This window comes from Electrona antarctica, assembly GCF_951216825.1.
Source record: "Electrona antarctica genome assembly, chromosome: 13".
Lineage (NCBI taxonomy): Eukaryota > Metazoa > Chordata > Actinopteri > Myctophiformes > Myctophidae > Electrona > Electrona antarctica.
The window spans coordinates 20,962,969-20,983,674 of NC_136794.1; the positions used below are offsets into that span (position 1 = coordinate 20,962,969).

At 40.0% G+C, this 20,706-nt stretch overlaps 3 protein-coding genes across 6 annotated transcripts; 1 reads left to right on the forward strand and 2 right to left on the reverse strand.

Moving 5' to 3' along the window:
* Window positions 1–362: 362 nt before the first annotated feature.
* On the reverse strand, window positions 363–6,275 carry LOC306934882 (uncharacterized protein). The gene is made up of 18 exons (XM_079517692.1): window positions 6,144–6,275; window positions 5,981–6,044; window positions 5,814–5,876; window positions 5,538–5,693; window positions 5,258–5,375; window positions 4,760–4,938; window positions 4,517–4,598; window positions 4,226–4,353; window positions 3,974–3,992; window positions 2,600–2,681; window positions 2,464–2,515; window positions 2,200–2,259; window positions 1,970–2,122; window positions 1,696–1,813; window positions 1,426–1,604; window positions 1,185–1,266; window positions 501–625; window positions 363–395 (listed from the first exon to the last, which is right to left on the reverse strand). Exons 1-18 carry the CDS (start codon window positions 6,207–6,209, stop codon window positions 382–384), a joined length of 1,740 nt encoding a protein of 579 aa, XP_079373818.1. The 5' UTR covers window positions 6,210–6,275; the 3' UTR covers window positions 363–381.
* A 991-nt stretch (window positions 6,276–7,266) lies between these two features.
* Window positions 7,267–14,892, forward strand: ankzf1 (ankyrin repeat and zinc finger peptidyl tRNA hydrolase 1). 4 transcript variants are annotated; one of them, XM_079519256.1, is made up of 17 exons: window positions 7,282–7,368; window positions 7,592–7,683; window positions 7,789–7,929; window positions 8,221–8,339; window positions 8,955–9,057; window positions 9,187–9,407; window positions 9,528–9,637; window positions 9,797–9,950; window positions 10,787–11,009; window positions 11,115–11,213; window positions 11,308–11,496; window positions 11,642–11,782; window positions 12,060–12,375; window positions 12,780–12,891; window positions 12,998–13,165; window positions 14,045–14,115; window positions 14,439–14,892. In XM_079519256.1, the coding sequence occupies exons 3-17, from the start codon at window positions 7,809–7,811 to the stop codon at window positions 14,563–14,565; spliced, it is 2,274 nt and encodes a 757-aa protein (XP_079375382.1). In that variant the 5' UTR covers window positions 7,282–7,368; window positions 7,592–7,683; window positions 7,789–7,808; the 3' UTR covers window positions 14,566–14,892. The 4 variants fall into 4 exon arrangements, with proteins under 4 accessions (XP_079375383.1, XP_079375382.1, XP_079375381.1 ...); XM_079519255.1 differs by having other exon boundaries at window positions 7,283–7,368; window positions 7,601–7,683; XM_079519258.1 differs by having other exon boundaries at window positions 7,283–7,368; window positions 7,601–7,683; window positions 11,311–11,496.
* Window positions 14,893–15,043: 151 nt separating this feature from the next.
* On the reverse strand, window positions 15,044–20,479 carry glb1l (galactosidase, beta 1-like). Its single transcript, XM_079519259.1, has 16 exons — window positions 20,268–20,479; window positions 19,748–19,917; window positions 19,497–19,647; window positions 19,171–19,231; window positions 18,982–19,076; window positions 18,705–18,885; window positions 18,540–18,598; window positions 18,274–18,395; window positions 18,010–18,050; window positions 17,486–17,604; window positions 17,312–17,386; window positions 17,070–17,159; window positions 16,843–16,956; window positions 16,440–16,571; window positions 16,040–16,267; window positions 15,044–15,386 (listed from the first exon to the last, which is right to left on the reverse strand). Exons 1-16 carry the CDS (start codon window positions 20,334–20,336, stop codon window positions 15,183–15,185), a joined length of 1,911 nt encoding a protein of 636 aa, XP_079375385.1. The 5' UTR covers window positions 20,337–20,479; the 3' UTR covers window positions 15,044–15,182.
* Window positions 20,480–20,706: the final 227 nt, after the last annotated feature.

The window sequence follows — 20,706 nt, forward strand, 5'->3', positions numbered from 1 at the left end:
TAAATTAGCAAATACACAATTTAAAGTGTCCTTTAATGTGACAACTTTGTGACAACTTTACATAAAAGTGACAGTTATTATAAATTATTTGATTGAACTGTTTTGTGCTTTCTCTTTTAATTGAATTGATCCTTCATTATCTGTCACATGTTTGGACATGGCTAATGTTTGATCATATCAACAATACCAGAAATGATTGCAGAATTCTCAGGTTTAGCAGATGTACATTTTCTAAAATGATGCCTATAGCCAAGTAGAAGTTAATAAAAAATGCTTAAACACACAAGTTGCACTAAGTTACTTTTCACGTATAACAGCATTGCACAAGTTCAAGTCCGTTGTCAGTCTGGTTATGGGCATGTGTTGCCATTCTGGATACACTTATGCCACTTCACCTGGTGGGTGATAAAGAAAATAAATGAGTCACTCGTCTTGAGTCAGTGAAAATAATAATATTTTTTTGTGATGTCAACCAAGTCATGGACTTACATATTACGTACCACAGCTATAGAGTACGTTTATTTTATGGAGATCCATAGCACTGGGTCCATCCCGCTGACCTATGCCAATGTAAGGATCTGGTTTGGGGATTATAGTTGGTCCACCACCCTCAGAGAATGCGTACCTGGAACAAGGCATACATAAGGTATGAGGTGAGCAACAGTAAAACATGTTGCCCTGTAGAACACCAATGGCAATTAATTAAATATTACTACACACGCGCGCACACACACACACACACACACACACACACACACACACACACACACACACACACACACACACACACACACACACACACACACACACACACACACACACACACACACACACACACACACACACACACACAGAGAAACTAGGCTGTACATTGTAGCTTCTTTTAAATTATAATTTTGCCCAGCTTTCCGGGTTTGTGTAAACACAAACATTGAAGATAAAAGTGAAGACGGAAAAGTGAGGACGCAAATTGTGATTGGCCAGAATGAGATGATATGATGATATGATGATAAGAGCGCCCCTCACTTCACACAGGTGTGATTTTTATTTATCTATATGATCTACACATAATCAGAGGGGGCCATGCTGCTGCAGGACCTCAACACCTGATTGATATTCTTATTCATTTGTATTTCATTCAATATGATTTGTTTTCCATCTCAATTAACCTCTGTGTCTCTTACCTTCCATAATGCATTACGGAACTGTAGTCATATGCAGTGTTGAGATTGTTTGTCATCTGTTTCTGGAAGTTATGCATACGCTCTACCGAGGAACAAAAAGGATATCACAAATGTTAATGTATCTATAATTTGCTTTAAAAGATCTGTAGACAAAACATTTCCAGGTAAGAAATGTAAAAAAGATTTTTTGTAAATGTTTATATAATGTTTTATATTTTGTATAATTTATCATAGCACCAACCTGGAATGATATTTCTCCACACGATTGTCACATAGTGGTCTCGGTCTGAGCGTGACTGCTCGTGCACAAAGCCGAGCGCATGCATGAACTCATGTGAGGCCACTCCTGACCACATACATCCAGGAGCCTGCAGAGAGAGGACCTGGCTTCCACCAGTCTGCCCAAGGAAGGACCAGCATCTTTGGGGAACAAAAGAGGGGATGCATGGCATGCATGAAAACCCTATGCATTTATTTGGAGAGATACATAATGTGTGTGCTGAAGTCTTACCCATATCTAGGCTGAACATCAAGGAAACTGGCTTCGTGAGTGCGTGGAACAAACTTAACACATGTGCCAGCGGCAAGGTCCTGCATTCCATTTTCTATTGTGATTCTGTCCATATCATCTATTGTCAAAATCAAGCAGAAATGTCACATTATACAAACAAAGTAGACCAACTGACGGTGTGTACAATATAACATGAGTATCATATGATGAAATCGAGCCAAACAACATGACAAATACCGTTTTTATAACAAAACATATATCTGTGGATACATACCATATAGAGGAGAGAGAATATAGGGAACATAAACAAATCCATCAACGGATTTAGGCCATAGACAGGCATCGCCGGGGCAGGTTATGGCGCTCCTTATATATGACCGGGCAATATCCCCATCTTTGAATGATATTCCTCTAGGTCTTCGCAGCCCTGGTGAGAAAAAAATGTTTGTTTGAATCTAACTCTCTATACTAACTAACATCTTAGTGAACAGACAACCTACTTACTCTTATTGGCTTCCAGGATCTTGTCCATTGCAGTCATGTCATCAATATCTATATATTCATCTAAAAAAACAAACATGGATAAAGCGGGACAGAACGGTTAGATCTGAAAATATATGTCCTACTTGTACAATCGTGTGGAGAAATATCATTCCAGGTTGGTGCTATGATAAATTATACAAAATATAAAACATTATATAAACATTTACAAAAAATGTTTTTTACATTTCTTACCTGGAAATGTTTTGTCTACAGATCTTAACCCACCTGAGTATTTTCTTTTTATCCGTAGCTTTACCTGATGTAATCGAGTGGAATTCTGCAATTCATAACTGCATATTAATATATGGTTAAACAAAATGTAACAGTGTACAGGAGAATGAGGAGATGTCTCAGCACTGACCTTTAGTGGAAGGGCATAAGAATGGGTCACCATGCCAAACAGGGCAGCCAGAAGAATCAGAATGGAATTCATTGCTTTGGTTCAGGCTGGTACTGTGCACCTGGTTCCTGTCGCCTGTCCTCTAAACACAGCTTCTCAATAAACTCCTCGCCTCCACCGAATCTATATACCCAGTACTCCTCCTGTGCTCTGTACTGATTGGGTACATGTTCTGTGGTGAATCACGATTAAGACCCCTCATCATCAAATGTATGTAATCAACAAAAATCCACTGCTGACCCATAACAGATGTTCTGACCCTGATGCTCAACTCTTTGGATGCGCCCTGTACTTTAACACTTGCGAGATTCAGCACTTTCAAAATGAGATGGCTACAGCTGTTTTGTTATGTTGGATGTGCCTACAACTCAGCAGTTACTCTGAACAGAGTAACTGACCATCCAGTCGAACAAACCCATCAATTTGTGCCCGACGAAGCTGGCAACCAGTTATTTTGACATGAACTATCAGTCTTCACAGCAATCATTTTGTCATATAGGTAAATATATAAAACAAAAATCTTATCCTTCTTCAAATATTTTTGCTTATACCTAGGGGGCAATTTGATGGGTGGTGACAGGGATAGCATCTTCCTTGTTAGCAAAATGTATGAAATGCTCGCCCTGTTGTTTACTACGTTTAGGTAAATCTTCACACCCAAATGTTTCATGGGCACCTTGCCTGCTGAAACATATATGAGCTTCATTCTGAATCTGAGCATGTGGCTATAATTTAAACTAAAGCTTTGTCACTGTATCAGCAGACACTAATTAATACAAGTGTACATTTTTCTTGCCTTTTTCTAGGTTGATCTGAGGTCACTGTGATTCTCTGTAATCTCTGATTGCTTTATTTAATGTAATGTCTCCCACTCTACATTTAGTTCAGTTGTATTCTAAGTTATTTATTATTTGATCAAACAAAATGATGACTATGTAATAAAGATATACAGAAATATATTAGACCGAATATGTAAACACAAAATTACATTATAGTGGTCCAACAACTACCCACATCTACTTTGTTGTATTGTTTAAGACTTTTACTGACTGAAATGTTGCTATTGTACAAGCTGTAGACATGACATTAAAAACACCTTGAACTGTAAGTTTATACACTCCACTATGTCACTATCTCTGAAATCAGGAGGAAGGATATAGGGATAATGTTGTACTACTAATTCAGATGTTTACATATACACAGGGAGGCTGTCACTAGAAATGGTTGAATATATATATATATCTTTATTGAAATATTTCCATGAATGAACACCAGTTTATTGTATCATTTGCAGTAGCTCAAAATTGATTCACTTCAGTGCAGTTTAGTCAGAACTCATCAACTGTCTTGGGAACTGTGAAAACATAAGACAGAATGTAATCAAGCATGAATATATGAATACATGGAGAAAAAAAAAATATATATATATGTGTGTGTGTGTGTGTGTGTGTGTGTGTGTGTGTGTGTGTGTGTGTGTGTGTGTGTGTGTGCGTGTGTGTGTGTATATAATTCTTTTTAATCCATGTAGTATGTTTCAGAAAATAAGTGCTCAAAGCATTATGGAAATCAAGGACATTTGCTACCAACCACAATTGTAAAGCTTGTTGATTTTCAGCTTGTCAAAATGACTGGGTTTGGATCCATGTCCTAGTAAAATGTTTCTGCCGCCATTCTTAGCAACAATAGTTGGCTCCCCAGTCTGAGAATAGGCATACCTAAATGTAGAGAGAGAGAGAAAAAAAATCATAGCTGGATAATAAAAAATGAATTGTGAAGAAAAAAAGAGGAACAAATTCTAGACCAATTATTCAGGGTATTATTCATCAGCAACTGGCTTACACAGCAATGCAAATCTATCACTCTTCCTATAGTACTCACATTCCATAGTGCATGATTGAGCCATAGTCATAAGGCAAATCCAGATTGTCGTTCCTGAATTTTTCAAAGTTCCTCACACGATCTGTTGAAATGTTTTAATTCAATTATAGCTTTTTTTTTAAATCAACAAAGCTAATAAATTAAAAACAATTAAATCCATAGCATGAATGAATACATATTTTTCAATCTAAAAATGTCACTAGTAATGCTGTGCCTTCATCCATTCCTGCCCCTTTGTTTTACCTCTCCAAATGTTTGACCAGTTGATAGTGACATATTTGTCCCTGTCAGCACGAGACTGCTCATGTACAAAGCCCAAGGCATGCATAAGTTCGTGGGATGTTATTCCAGTCCGAACGCATTGAGGGGAGCCGAGGGATAGAGTCTGTCTTCCACCACGTACACCAAGGTAGGACCAACACCTATACATTAATAAGATGTACAGTGCACACCAAGTAAACTCCTCAGTGTTAATCGTACGGTGCATTTTTTAAATACAATTCCAAAAACAAAGCAATAGTAATACCATTAGTACTAGTAAAATACCTTCTGTTACTGCTTTATCCTAGCCTTTCTATTGTTATATGTTGTGTGATATTCATTGCACAGTTTTTAATAACATCGCAGGAGAAGTTTTAACCACCACCATGACAGTCATTGATTTTGTCAAAGGTATAATAAACATTAATGTGAAATGTCTTGTTTTTGAATATGAATACAATTCTTCAAATTCTGGCTCACCCTGACTTTGGCTGGATGTCAAGGTAGTCCTTCTGATGAGTCCTTTGAACGAACCGGACACAGGTACCTTTTTCGACGTGTTTCATCCCTTTCTTTATAATTTCCCTCTCCATTTCATCTGTTAAATAATGGAGCAGACAGGTTTAAACACAGTGAAAATAAATCCCCCTAAGCGGAGACAAGCAATGAAAAACTGTTAAGGGTGAATAGGGATGAATGTCAAGAAGGATCAAACTATTCCTTATCTGATGTGAAAAGCTGCAACAAGTGCAGGACTTACTGTACTGGGGTGCTAACTTATATGCAATGTAGACATGTCCGTCCACTGACTTAGACCATAAGCAGCTCCGTGCAAAGCAGACTTTTGAGCGCCTTCCTGTCGAAACAGCAATATCTCCTTCTCGAAGGGTGGTGCTGCCATCAATGATTCGGGCAGCTGTGGCACAAAGTAAGGAAAACAAAGTCAGTCTAGTTGAGGAAACATGTTTTTCTTGCACAGCATGTAGTGTATGTAGTGCAGTGTAAACTAATTAGATTGGACTGCTTTGCAATTTACATTGGTACTCATTGGCTTTAATGATGTCATCCATCGCTGGCTTGTCATCTGGATCAGGATATTCTAAGACAGAAAATGGGTCAGTATTTTTGCAACATTTATAGCAAACATTGGAAGGAGTAAACTGCAATATACATTGGATTAAAATAAATCCCATCTAGTGTTACCTGAGAAGCCCATGGGGCCACCTTGTGGGAAGCTCCTGGTGCCCCATGTGTTGGTCGCAGAAACCTAAAAAAGAAAAAGACAGACAGACAGATAGAAGGTTTGTTGCAATTCATGTTCATATTCTGTTCTTGAAGCCTCAGTCCTGATGCAATTCATATTCACCTGTGCATGCATGGCCCAGAGACAGGTGGAAACAGCCACATAGTATAGGAGGATAATCCTGTCCATCGTCAGGCCAGGTTATGTGCACAGTGCTGCCATTACCTCTACTAACATTTAGCTTTATAGGCGTCCCTTATCACTAACTTGTGAAAATACCCATCATTATCTCACTAGAATTACAGGGTTTGTTATTTGTTTATGAGTGAGTTTAATCCCCTAATTAGTTCAGTTCTTTCATAAACAACAATAAGATAGCCAGCCGGAGAATAATATGATGTGTTACTGTTTGTAATAACAACCCCAGTTCAATGGTCAGCTTTCAAATAAACGGTTTAGGGCAATTTTAGGCTTTGGAAAAGGTATACTGCATGCCAAGTGTAATGAATTTTCCCAGTAAGCTTTAGGCCGTGGCATACTCAAGAGATAATTTACTATGGTACAGTAGTCATTTCAGAAGATTGGTAATTGTTCTGAAACACCAACAAACATGTTTTTCAAATATTAATCTGGTAACACAAGGGGACAAAAACTATCGCCCGAACAGGGACTTGAACCCTGGACCCTCAGATTAAAAGTCTGATGCTCTACCGACTGAGCTATCCGGGCTCTGCAGCGCAGAACGGAAGTAGCTTTTAAAAACACAATACATTTTCCGTCCGTGTTTTTGTACTAACAATACGTTTGCTTTAGGCTAATGCACTTTTTTTTTCTTTCTTTTTTTGTGTTTGCATTTTTCTTCACCATTAGCAAACGATATGACAGGCTACATACGGTTTGTGTAACTTGCTAGCAAACATAACCTTTAGTTACTTACTGTTATGATTCTTATGAACACTTCATAACGTGTTGTGAGTTGTGTTATGACTATTGGTGTGTGTGGTGCCTGCTAACCTCGCCTCACTAGGCTTTTTCCACCTCGGAGGAAAAGTGTGGTACTGCTGCTATGATGAAACGTGTTTCACTTCACCGGAGGGGACCGCAAAATGCATAGCATCTATCTATACCTCTGCGGACGGCGGTATCGCGCGCCAAAAACAGCAGATCTAAAAGCTCACAATGCGTCACTTCCGCAACGCGTTGTGGGCTTTTAGATCGGCTACATTCGGTGCGCGACCGACTTTGGGCTTCCGTAGATTAGACATGATTTTGTAGCAGTGCCAGTGTATCTGACTACTGTATCTTTTTTTAACTCTATGTTTTGGATACAATAAAAGCGTTATTCGTGGTAAGTGAATTGCTCATTCACATATTATATATTCCACTGGGTGGAATGGCATAGTAGCTTTTAACGACGTGTATAAAAAAATAAATGTAAATGTGTCCTACTCGAAACGTTGTCTGTAATGTTGGTTCATGCTAGTAGTAAGTAAGGCGGGTGTTATACTGGTAGATACCGTCCTGTCCATATGGTCCTGTCTACAGTAGTTACTTACACGTGTCGTTCATAGTACATTTAGGTCACAACTACATCAGCTAAGCTGTGATTAAGAAAACAGTGGTTTGCCAACGCAAATAGCGTTATTATGATAAAGACACAACGGTGAGCTCAATCTTCTCGACACGTTAACAACTCACCATAATGATTGTGTTGCTAGTCTGAGTGACAAATTACATTACGTTTCTCTGTTTGTGTCCAATATGACAGGTGACAGTCAACGCTTGACGATGGCACTGACAGCCTGCACAACATACCGTTCTATCTTTGATTTATGTCAGCAAGACGAGGATGTTGGGCTAAAAGAAGTGACAACTGTCCAACCTGTCCCCCCTGATCCGTCTTCAGACAGTATGTACACATATTTTAGTAGACATTTGTTTACTCAGGCTTTTGGCAATTTGTTTGTTTTGTTTTCTGTTTTGTAAAGCGTTCTTGGGTTTCTTGAAAGGCGCTATATATAAATTCAAGTTATTATTATTATTGGTCAATAAAACTACACAAAACCACATCTCCAACCCATCCCCAGACCAAAAACACAATTGTATTTGTCATGTTGTCTAAAAACAAATGCATACCTGCACATTTTGTTACTTTTTTTGTTTTTACTCCTAAACATACATGCTATTGCTATCCATACAGAAGAGGTTGACCTATGTCCAGAAGATGGCACACATCAGGGAAGGAGTCTTGTCAGAGAGGTACCAGACTTGATGGTCTGCACAGCCTGCCGAAGCTCCTTCAACAACCGTGAGGAACAGGTAATTTAAATACACACAAATTTAGAATATCTTATCTATTTATTTAGTGCAGTGGTTCTCAACCTGGTGCTCTGGAATGCTAGCATATTTTAAACAATCCTCCGACCACCCCGCCTCGCCTTCCCACAACAATAAACATTTGGTATAGAAGGCATACATACAAGTAATTTGTATAAAAGTAAAATGATATTCATTATTTTTAGTTATCTTAAAGCCTGATTTAAGATCACTGGGATGATGGGACTGCTACAACAGAGACTGCCCCCTTGCAGCACAATGTGTTGTGAGCTTGTAGATCTGCTATTTTAATTATTATATTATTTATCATTTAATTTCAAGCTTTTTTCCCCCACACTTATTACGACTTATTAGTTCTACAATTCGTCTTTCTTTCTGCAATATTATATTTTGTATAGACCTACAGTATGTGTGTGTATATATATATATATAATGTAGGTCTATATATATATATATATATATATATATATATATATAGACCTACAGCATATATATAGGGCAAGGCCTTGCGAAACGGTGATATTGTGAAATTGTAAAAACACCATGACATACTGTTTTGTTTGACAACTGACTGAAAAGACTGTTAAAATGTCTCAGATGGAACACTATAAGCTGGACTGGCATCGGTTCAACTTAAGACAAAAGATGATGGGACTGCTACCGGTTACAGCGGATGAGTTTGAGAAGAAAACTGGAACAGGTAGGAGGCCTTTCCTTACAATGGAAGATGCTGGTCTGTGTGAAACTCCTTACTGTGATGATGGCTGAGTTTCCACCCTGGGATTATTAAATCTTATCTCATTAAAATGACAATTTTTTCTCTCAACAGGAGATATGTCAAGCATCTCGGGCTCAGAGTCCGATTCGGGGGATGAGGACACGGAGGACTCTGATAGTGACTGGGCTGGAAGAAGCAGTGATATCACCCGCACTGATAATGAGGGTGCTCTCCTGGCCGATTCAGTACCACATCGACTATCCAACAAAGTTGTTTTCCAGGACTTGGAGGGACATTATCTAGCGGTCTACCGCTGTGTTCTCCAAAGCAAGGTAAGTCTTAACAGGGGGAAAAGGGTATTTTGAGAAACACTCAAAATTAACCATGTTATATTTGCCTCCTTCAGTATTCATTGTAGGTTAATTTCTTGATCTCCTTGTATGATATTTAAGTCAGATGATGATGTAGATCGGATGGCTTCCCTGAGGACCATAAGTAACAAAACTATATGGGTCGTCCTCATGACTGGTGGGGGACACTTTGCTGGTGCAGTCTTCAAAGGGTCAGTGGTTACTTCTTTTTTGTACTTGAAGGTTCACTGTCTTAATATGTTCACGATGTCCTTAAAAAATAACCGAACCCGCGGCACTCAGTCAGGCTGGCTCAGCAGCCTAGGTGCCCAGAAGGTTGAGCTAACCGAATCTGCATGTTTACCTTACAGGAAAGAGGTTCTTCAACACAAAACCTTCCACCGCTACACTGTGCGCGCCAAGCGAGGCACTGCTCAGGGTCTCAGAGATGCTCAGAACCGCAGCCATGCACCCAAGTCAGCTGGAGCGGCCCTTAGAAGATACAATGAGGGAGCACTAGTCAAGGCAAGATAAAACTCAGACTAAAGGCGTCAAGCTAATGGTCGCATCATTACCTCATTGCTATGGCTGTCACGAATCACAAATTGCACATGGCAGATATGACAAATTGCTTAAAGGGACACTTCACCCCTTTTGCAACCAGATCTTATTTTAATGATGTTTGGGAGACAAGAAACACTTTCCTGGGGTTTTTTATGTGGGTTATATGTGTTTTTAGATATTTTAGTATTTCAAAGTGTCCATGATGTCATGTCGAATTTGGTATTGCAGCTCGAGCTAGCGCTGGTCCGTTGACTATCATTGTTCACGTTATGGGGCAATGACACGTGAATGCTGTTTCATATGTAAACGTGTGCAACGGCCAGCGCGTTCACGATTTGGCCCAATCCATCCCAGAATGCCCTCTGTTCCTGAAATCGCCTCATGCGCTTTTGAGCAACTTAATGCAAGTGGATGGGAGGAGAAATCCGGTGACCTCTCTATTAATATAACTCTAAGGCCCAATGTCCATGACATCATGGACATTGAAATACGAAAATATCTAAAAACACACATTACCCACATAAAATCCCCAGGAAAGTGTTTCTTGTCTCCCAAACATCATTAAAATAAGATCTGGTTGCAAAAGGGGTGAAGTGGCCCTTTTAAGTATACAAAGAAATCACTGACACATTTAATAATTTTAATATATTTTTCTTTCCAAAACATTTTCAAAAATGCGGAAATAATTGATTTACAAGCTTACAAGCCCCACAGGCCTACTCATTACACTAGAATGGTAAATAATAATACTAATTCATATACAGTATGAGTTAATCAACTATTTGGTGTTTTTGCAGGAGATCCAGGATCTCCTGGAGAGCTGGGCTGAACACATAAATGAGGCATCTGCAATATTCGTGCGTGCTCCTAGCTACAATAAAAGCATCTTTTTTGGTGGTCGGGTCGCCCCACTAGCCAAAAAAGACCCCAGGATCCGCATGCTCCCTTTCGTGACACGCAGGGCAACCTTCCGTGAGGTGCAGAGAGTACATGAGGTACTCTCTACTGTTCATGTTTACGGTAAGAGTCAAATCATGCACTTACAGTATTAATAGCATGTCTGCTCATTTATTTGCAGTATAGCCTTGTTATAATTAAGGTTTTGGGATACATATTTTGATACAGGGAAAGACATGGACATCTCAGTCATCTTTAGTCCCTGTAAGAAAGTATGGAAAAAGGCAAAAAAGTCTACAGCAGAACCAGAATCTGTTCCAGAGAAGGGTGAGTTTTGTATATCAGTCCACTGAGATAACTGGAACACATGAACATGAACGAAAGGAACAGTGTGCTTATGTTTCCATCTCGTCTTTGCCAGAAGCAGGTGGAAGCATTAGTTCAGGTGATGATGATGATGATGATGATGATGATGATAGCGGTGACATCCAGCTGGAGACGGTGGAGATGACACTGGGAACCCTGCACCTTCGGGAATTTGAAATCCAACCCTCCAGACATAGGAGGAGAAGAAAAAAGAAGGAAAGCGGACGCAAAATGGAGACTGAGAGTAGGTTCAATATGCTAGATTAGTTCTGAATAGATGTCTCTGGGGAGTATCTAAGTGCATCTCAGCACTATGTTAGCATTCTGAACTGGAGGAAATGCAGAACAGGCATTCAGGCAATGTTGTAAAACCTTTTCCTGTATCCCAGGTTTGAATGCAGATGAAGGACATGAGCAGGTGGTGGTGCAGGAGGAGGAGCTGGATGCTTCGTCAACAGATGACCTCTCCGAAGAGAAACTAGCAAAAACCAAGCGGAGGAGGAGAGTACAGAAAAAGAAGAAAGCAGAAGGTGATATATTGTACTTGTGTTATCCCTGTTACGTTACCCACCCACATCTGTCTGTATGCTCTAATCCTCTTTTTTTTATGGGTCTCTTAGTTTTTTGTTTCCTACATTTTGTTTTTAATTATAATTTTCAAAAAACATTCCCAAAAAAGCGAATGTTTTCATTAATTAATACCAAATTATAATTAATTTGGTATTTTCTTGAATATATAAAATAAAAATTAAGAAATTCCATAAATTAGAAAACAAATAATTGAAGATTTCTATGTTTCCACATAAGAGGTGGATGAGTCATGGGAGTACGGTCTCAAGGATGCCCTCTACACAGCCTGCAAGATTGGGGATGTTGAATCCCTACGCAGTCTCCTCAACCTGGCTGCAGAGGAGGAGGAGACGGCAGGCAAGGAGAGTGCTGGTGAACTGGGAAGAAATGTATCCCTACAACAGCAGTCACCCGATGGTGGCTTCAGTCCACTGCATCTCCTGAACAAGCCTGTAGACTCCACTGGGTTCACTTTGCTACACGTGGCTTCCGCAGCTGGACAGAAGGCTGTAGTCAGACTGCTGATGGAAGTGGGAGCAGACCCTGCCAGCAGGTACACAGTAAAACCATCTCTGAACGTTTTTAGTTTCCCTTTGTACATTGTTTGGGGTTAAATTAACACTAAGAATTATTTGCTGTGTACAGTGAATGCCATTGTAGTCATTTTTAACCAGCAATGTGATAAGTCACATCATCTATTTAATTAGATGTTTTATTTTACCTGTTTTTGAGTGGTGTAAACCACTCCAACAACTGGCTTTGTACCCGTGTACCCGTGTTTGTACCAAAAAAATGAGCATGGTTACTATGGTCACTCAGTTCACACGGGTGTGATTTCAAAAAATTAGCATGGTTACTATGGTCACTGACATTACGTCAGACCACAGCTGATCAGGCTATATAAGACCTTGCACCACTCAGTTCACACGGGTGTGATTTTTTATATATATATTATAGGGATAATAAAGGACAGACCCCATATGTCATCGCCCCAGAGAAGGAAATAAGGAATGTGTTTCGGAAGTACATGGGTGAGAATCCTGACAAGTATGACTACATCAAGGCACAGGTGTGTAACGTTCACTGCAACTGTTTGCTTTTGTTCTAAACGCATTACGTTTAATTGACGACGCAGCAGTTGGTCATTGATGAGAAACCTCTTGCTGTTGCTCAAGGTTCCTGGGCCACTCAACGCAGAGATCGAATCAAAGCAGATGGAGAAGAAGAAGGCACAAAAGGTAGCAAAGAAACAGCGAGAGAAGGAGCATAAAGAGGAGAAGAGGAAACAAGAGTTTGAGGTGGAGGAAAAGAAGAGGTTTGCGTCCCTCACTGATCGTGAAAAGGTGTGGTAATGGGTTAATTTGTTGACATATTTTTGCCATTTTTATGTCATGGGACTTAAGGGGCAAGTTGTTTAGAAAAGCATTCGTCTCAGTCAAACTCTGTACATACAATATGTATGTATGCTCATTGCTCTGGCTGAGCTCGCAAACAACTACCAGTGGTTCTCAAACCTTTTTGGCTTCAGCGCCCCATTTCTGTGATTCCTAAATACAAGTGCCCCATATCCCAGAGGCGTATTCTCCATTGTCTAACTTCTGAAAAACGTTGGCGACAAAACAAAAACAAAAACAGATAGCCTACATTGGCACCCCCCATAATGGCAAATAAGTATTTTTTTCTGTTCAATAACAGTTGTTTTAGTCAGGTTTTTGATTGTTTTATCATTTAACATGGCAGTAAAATAGATCTTTCTATTTTCCCCTTCATCTCACATACCCTCTGTAGTATCTCTGTTTACCCCAAGGGATACATGTACCCCTATTTGAGTAACACTGCACTTGCACTACACCGATCCACACCAAATGTCTTGTGCACACTGCTGGTAGACCAAGGAAGTCGACTTCCAAATATCTTTCAAGTCTGTGATTTTGTTTGTGTCACATCCACCATCCGTATTTGGGCAAATTAATAGCATTTAATTAATTAATAGCATTTAATTGCAGCGCTTTGGCTTGTGTATGTATAGTAACTAAGTTGACAGGAAATGGGAGGAGAGAGATGGGGAGTGACACGCAGCAAAGGTCGTCGGGATCGGGAGTCGAACCCGCAACACACTGTCAGGCTGAATTAGCAGCCTAGGTGCCAGGACCGCTAGGCCGACCTGAGCCTATTTAGGCAGATTAGATTCTGTTTTTAGACTCTATTTCTTTTTGTTACAGAGGGCCCTGGCTGCAGAGAGGAGGTTGGCAGTGCATGCAGCTGCAACAGGAGTCACTATCTCCAATGTCAAGTAAGATCTTGATTTTTTTCTGAAGGAGATCATAGTGTGATGGAAAATACCTAATTTATTGTTTAGTTAAACTGACCACATAATGATGCCATCATGTGGCCATTTCTGCATTTTGCATACACAGACAAATACACAGAAAGTAATTTTTTATCTCCTCGCATAATAACAATGGGATTTCCACTTCATCAGTTGAAAAAACCTTTTGGGAGCTTGAAAGAATAGAGAAAGAAAGAAACAAGGAAAACGAAGTGAAATAACAAGAATACACATTGATGCGGCCTACAATGTACATAAGGTGCATTACTTTACTTCTGTAACACTAGGAGGTGCTGGACGTGTGGAGAATCTCTGCTTGGGAAGATCCCATTCCAATACCTGGATTATTCATTCTGTACCCCACGCTGTGTCCAGGCACATCGCAAGGCCAATACTCCTGCTGCCAAGACCTAAATCTCATGTAGAATCTACCTCACTGGAACTGTGACTTTGAACAGGCAACACTGTTGAGTCAATGATATGACTCAACAGGAGTGCTACTTTTAGTATCCAGTCTTGTGAAAGGAGGGACACCCGCACACTGCCACTTGCTGGGTTCAGAGCATTTTTATTAAAGCAACGTTTCGGTCTTGCGACCTTCCTCAGGCTGAGGAAGGTCATTTAAGATGGATACAGTCTACAGACCTTTCATGTTTATTATGCCAGAAAAAAGGCAGAACATTTCATCTGAAGTATTGATAAGCAAAATAATGATTTATTTACAGTATCTGTATATAAAATAGCATAAACAAAGTCATTGTGGTTAAAAGAAAATAAAGAATACAATTGCCATAACATTGTACTCTCCAGCCCTACTTTTTGTCAAACCTGACAGAAGTTACTCTGAGAACCTGAATTGCATTTTAGTTGGGCTGCCATATTTATGATGTCTCAGACAGAATGTCCCATATTCATGCAGCATTTAATCCTTGAACTAAGATAAGCTATTTTTGAATACTGACTTAAATGGTCCACTGAATTACCCCCAAGTTTCTGTATGTGACGGTGACTAAGCGATGAAATGTGTTCTGTCAAGACTTCTTGGTTGTGAGGTTTAGTTGGGGCCGGTCCATAAACAGAACCCGCGTGTGGACAGGTGTCCTCTCCAGCTCCAGCACTGTGATGAGGTTGGGCTGAGTGGTGCTGAGCAGGGGACCAGGGACATACAGAGTATGTTGAGGCCCCCTGGCTGACCAGTATCGTCCCAGGTTCACCCCATTGATCCACACTTGACCCTGGGAAGAACATAAGATGTGCAAAATACAAATCAAATTGGGGGTAATTTAAAACTTTTTAGAGCACATTATGTAGCTGAGGCCAACAGTTCTGCTAGTATCATGAAAGATAATGTTGCTGTATGTTTGACATACAGTACAACTAAAGGTCTACCAGGAGATTAATGGTTTCCTGTTCAAAATCAATATGCAGTAATTTCACAGAGCAAAGCCTGTTGTAGAATGTATCTTTAGAATGTAATAGCCGAGCGGCCCAGGCACTGACAGTGTGTCGCGGGTTCGAGTCCCGAGCCCGACGACCTTTGCTGCGTGCCTCTCTCCCCCTTTCTACTGTAAATGTATCAATAAAAGGCAAAAAGCCCCCATCTTAAATTAAAAAAAATTAATGTCTGAAGATAGCCTACAGTAACTACCCAGATAAAAGGAGAAAGAAACGCCAGTGCCTTACCCCTTACCCCTAAACGTCTTTGCCTTTTTTACTATTTTTGATTTTTTTTTTTTTATCAAATAGCCCATCTACAAGCTTACCTTAGTTAGTTGTCACCAATTTTAAAATGTTTTTCAAAATAGTAAAAAAAAAAGAAAAGGCAAAGCAGTTTAGGGATAAGGGGTTAAGGCACTGGTGAAAATAGGGCCATCAGTGTTTGCTTTACCTTTGTCCATCCGTTAAGACTGAGGAAGGTGTCCCATGCCAGACCATTGGGCTGTAGTATGCCTATGTAGAAGACTGGCCCGAATGAGGTCCCTGTCTGAGGGGTAGGGTGGGAGTATCTTCTGTTTGAATGAGGCCATCCCCCAGCTATAGCTCCATCAATGTCCAGAGGATAGATTTCCCAGTCGGTCAACACATCTCTACCCAGGATTAGGTTGCTCAAGAGGCCCTGCATTGCACATAGTATTACTCATTTGGTACTTACGGTGTGTATGTTACCCATATTTTATCATCAAATGTGAGGTTACAAAACATGCAGTATTTGTATATCTTTTATTGAAAAAGTTAATCCTGCACTACTATATCTGTGTATCACTGCTTGCCTATGTAACTGTTCTTGCCTTGTAATCATTGATCTTGCTTCCAAAGTTGATACGGCCCATGTTCTCCACAAGAATGTCCATGGTGTCACCCTGTTGCCCAGTAACATTGATCACCAGCATGGTGTCTCTCTCCAGCACGCCCTGGAACACCTGCTAAGACATCTTAACTTCTTGAGTACTTGTGATATTGAGGTCAACAGTAGCATTGTGGTCGTGTATGATATAGAAACGGACACATTTGTACAGTACACATTTGTAGAGTAAAGTCTGAAAACAAAACTACACATGAATGTACTTTATGCTTAAGAGAAGAGTAACATGTTTAGTCTTGTCTTTCAATGTCTAACTGCATATTTATATTTGACCAAAACCTTGCAATTTGATTGGCTACACAAAACAAAAGTTCTTTGTGAGCACGTACCCCATTGACGGACACATAGGCACGGTCATGAACCCCATTCAGTGGGGAAATGAGCGGTGTAGCCTCTGGGATGGTGCGGGGCAGTTTGGTGCGGTACAGCATATATCCATAGTACTGAACACAATAGACACAACATGTTGCAGACAACAGTCTAGAAGTTCTCCATGTTTCAAGAGGATTTGCTACTAGAATCCTAGTTATCTTTTGCTTTCGGAGAGGCACTTTACCTGTTTCATTCCTTCAAACGTCAAAGGATACTGGGATTTTACAGGTCCCTGGGGTGAAAGAGTGCTCAAAAAACTGCTTAGATTGCCAACCTGTAACAGAATAAGAGAAACATAGGTCAAACTGGAGTCTGCCACAGTTGTCATTTTTGATGATTCGTGATCAGACAGTTGGTGCACTGTTGAAACTTTGGTGATAGAGAAAGGAAAAAGGGCATTTACAAGGCAAGAAGCCAAGAACCAACCTTATTCAGAGTCACAGACCCGTAGGCACATTTGGGAGTTGCTGGTGGCATGGGACCAGATGGAATATCTCTGAACTTTATGAAAACAAGGTAAAAATATTTTAGTCACTTCAAAACAACACATACAGATATCAGGCTAAAACATCCTTTAAGGGTGGACATAATCAGTTACACCTTCTTAATGACGTCTCTGATGGCCAGTAGCTTCTCCGTTGGGTCTCCGGCCTCTGACAGAGGGGCGTCGTAATCATAGCTGGTCAACACTGAGCGGTACCTGGTCTCATGATCGGCACCTTCAGGAAAACCAAGAGGTTCACAAAAAGTAGCTTTTTGTTATTCTTTTATCGACAAATAAACTTTTTGTTACCCCCGCAATGCACTCTGACTTCTCTTAGATCAACAACATTTACAAAAGTAGTGTTTCGCTCTTTTTTTTTTAAAAATTATTCTTCACGTCAGAATGAACAATTCATTCTTCATTGTTTGTTATCCTTTACATGTCAGAATGAACAATTCATTGTTCGTTCTGACAATTCATTCTTCATTCTGAGATGTAAAGAATAATAAAGTCCACTCACTCTTGTCACTCTGAGTGCAACCCACTACTTTTAAAATGTTATTCTTTTATCACCATCAATCGGGTGAAGAGATAAAATGTTAAAACATGAATGAGTATTTATTGCGTTTATCAACTTTACCATTCCAGTAGCCAAAGTTTGTGCCTCCTTCAAACATGTACCTGTAAAAGAAAGCAGTACAGTCGGTCCCAAGGGCGTGTTCAGGTTTTAATACTTGGTGTTGATTATTCGATATCACACGTTTGTCTTTTATTGTAAAGACATGGAGAAATCAAATAAACTAACTCACTCTTGTCACTTGAGTGTGACCCGTCACTAGTTTAAATGATTATTCGATCTCAGCCATGCATTAACGGTTTAAGGATGAGCCTTTGGGGAACATACATGTTGACGTTGGCACCCATAGACAGCATGTCTCCTAGCATCCTGCTGATCTTCTGAGAGTCAACAACATTATGTTTTTGTCCCCAGTGGTCCAGCCAACCAGTGTAGAACTCTGAGTTCACCTGGAACAAAAAGCATGTTAATAAAAAAATAAAATGTTTTAGTAAGGTATTAGTTGGTTAATTCAGATCAATACATTTTAGGTGAGTAGTGTTCATAAACCGGAGGGTAAGTTTAAACTAATAAATAGGGAACATTTATCTAACCAGAGGGCCCCTTGGTTCAAATCTCCTTTGTCGGTTGAAGGCTTTTCTTATATCTGTGTCTGGGTAACGGAAACAAACCATTCAGATTAGACAGTGTTCTTAATTATCCCAGAGAGCAAGATGCTGATACCTATGTCCCCTGTAGTGTGTATAGATAATACCAACCTGTACCAAAGTCTATGGTGGCATATAATCCTTCCAGAGTCCCACAAGTCATCTCCTTGTCCGTGTTTCCATCAGTGGTGAACAGGACTGTGTCTTCACCCAAGAAGAACCGGAACAGAGTCCGCAGATGGCGCATGTAATTGTAGTCACAAGCAAAGTAACTTCCATACTCATTCTCCACCTGCAATTAGGGGAAGATTTAAGCCAAACCATACAGTTGTGCTATTTGTTGTATAAGACGGCCATGTTCTGTGGCTACTGGCTACATAAGACCTACCTGGACACTAATGATGTTGCCCCCATTGGTATAGAGCCAGGGCTTCATCTTGGGGAGAAGAACTGCCAGCCAGTTGCTGACTGCCTGCAAATAATCTGAAGACAATCAGAAGTCAATCAGCATGAAGATAAATAAATTGACTGGGATGAAAGTTGGGGTCCGGGGAAGTTATATTTAAGTTGTACCTACCTGTATCAGCAGAACGAAGTATAATGTTTGGGTTCTGAAGCAACCAAGCTGGCAAACCACCCTAAGGAAGAAGAGCAAAGAATTTGTAAGTAGGGAATGACTAATAATGATGAGATGATTTGAGACACTTGTGGTGATACAGTACTTTTTCTTATATATTATACAGTATACTGTTTATATATCAGTTATATAGATCTCCTAATGTCGTCCGTCCCCCCCCCACACACACACACACACACACACACACAAACTTTTATCACATGACACACACGATAAAGTAGTATTATGGTACTACAGCTCAGGGTAGAGTGTTGATGGCTACTCACCATTTCCCATTCTGCACATATGTATGGTCCTGGACGTAGGATAACCAGAAGGCCAGTTTGATTGGCTAGGTTCAGGAAGTATTCCAAATCTCTGTCACCTGAAAAGTTATTCACCCCCTGTACAGTCTCATGGAAGTTCCAAGGCACATATCTGCATGAACAAAGAAATGCAGTTGTGGTGAGTGTGTGTGTGTGTGTGTGTGTGTGTTCGCATGCGCACGGGGGAGGTGGGTCGGTGATTTCAAACTTACATCTGGATGGCATTGAGTCCGGCCATGTACATCTTGACAAGCCGATCCTTCCAGTAGTATTGTGGGATTCTGGAATAGTGAATACTCCCTGAGATAAATCGAAATGGCTTCCCATCTTTCAAGAAACAGTTGTTGTTGTAGTCTATGGAGAATGTTCTGTAAGCAGAGGCCTTGGACGCAAAAGCATGAATGGTAAGAAATTAGGACAAACTGACATGATTGGATTTTATGTAATCAAAAGTTGATGTAGTCTAAGTAGCATACTACCATACCAAGACTATCATAGATGACAACAAGACGACTATCATAAATGACAGATTATTATCTGTCAATTATGGACAGATAATACTATAGGCTAAATAACATAACTCAGTTACAGTAAGCGGTATATTTAATAAGCAGTACGTGCCTATTAATTAAGTATGGTCATATTACATAATGACAAATAGCGAGGAAAAACCTGAATGAATCCATTATGAACTATATTTAATAGGTGACTATTTGAGTTTCCGTTTCTTACCAATAAGTTTCCATTTACAGCTAAATAGGCAAAGCACACTGCAACGAAAAACAATGTATTTTTAGCCATGTCTACCACTATACTATATGCCGCAGCCTAACACGGCATTACATTACAGTATGTGATCATATCCCCGGCGTGCGTTATAATGGCAAGTTGCCCACAGCTCTGTCTCGCTGTTGTGTGTTGAGTTGTTGACTGAAGAAGCAAATAGCAATACAACCGCGCTTCAGCCATTCAGCAACATGACTATCATGTGACATTCACGTAACGTTGGTTACATGCTGGGTCCTGCTGGGTCCTAAACACCGTCTCGTTAACAAACACACATTACTCGTGGTCCAGGCTATAAAATATTATAAATCAAACTTTGATGAAGAAATAACCTTCCTGTCCGGCCTGTCTATTCAAGGTTGAAGTTTTATCACACACCACAGTC

What these genes read in the sequence shown, in the direction of transcription:
- LOC306934882 (XM_079517692.1), bottom strand. Translation starts at nt 6,209, where the DNA reads ATGGACAGGATTATCCTCCTATACTATGTGGCTGTTTCCACCTGTCTC. An exon ending in GATAAAAAGAAAATACTCAG is followed by an intron (nt 2,260 to 2,463) that starts GTGGGTTAAGAT and finishes TTGTTTTTTTAG; the next exon opens with ATGAATATATAGATATTGAT. An exon ending in TATTCTCTCTCCTCTATATG is followed by an intron (nt 1,814 to 1,969) that starts GTATGTATCCAC and finishes TTTTGACAATAG; the next exon opens with ATGATATGGACAGAATCACA.
- ankzf1 (XM_079519257.1), top strand. Translation starts at nt 7,809, where the DNA reads ATGGCACTGACAGCCTGCACAACATACCGTTCTATCTTTGATTTATGT. An exon ending in CCCTGATCCGTCTTCAGACA is followed by an intron (nt 7,930 to 8,220) that starts GTATGTACACAT and finishes CTATCCATACAG; the next exon opens with AAGAGGTTGACCTATGTCCA. An exon ending in GCTGGTGCAGTCTTCAAAGG is followed by an intron (nt 9,638 to 9,796) that starts GTCAGTGGTTAC and finishes TTTACCTTACAG; the next exon opens with GAAAGAGGTTCTTCAACACA.
- glb1l (XM_079519259.1), bottom strand. Translation starts at nt 20,336, where the DNA reads ATGGCTAAAAATACATTGTTTTTCGTTGCAGTGTGCTTTGCCTATTTA. An exon ending in CTGTAAATGGAAACTTATTG is followed by an intron (nt 19,918 to 20,267) that starts GTAAGAAACGGA and finishes TTTGCGTCCAAG; the next exon opens with GCCTCTGCTTACAGAACATT. An exon ending in CACCATAGACTTTGGTACAG is followed by an intron (nt 18,599 to 18,704) that starts GTTGGTATTATC and finishes TCCGTTACCCAG; the next exon opens with ACACAGATATAAGAAAAGCC.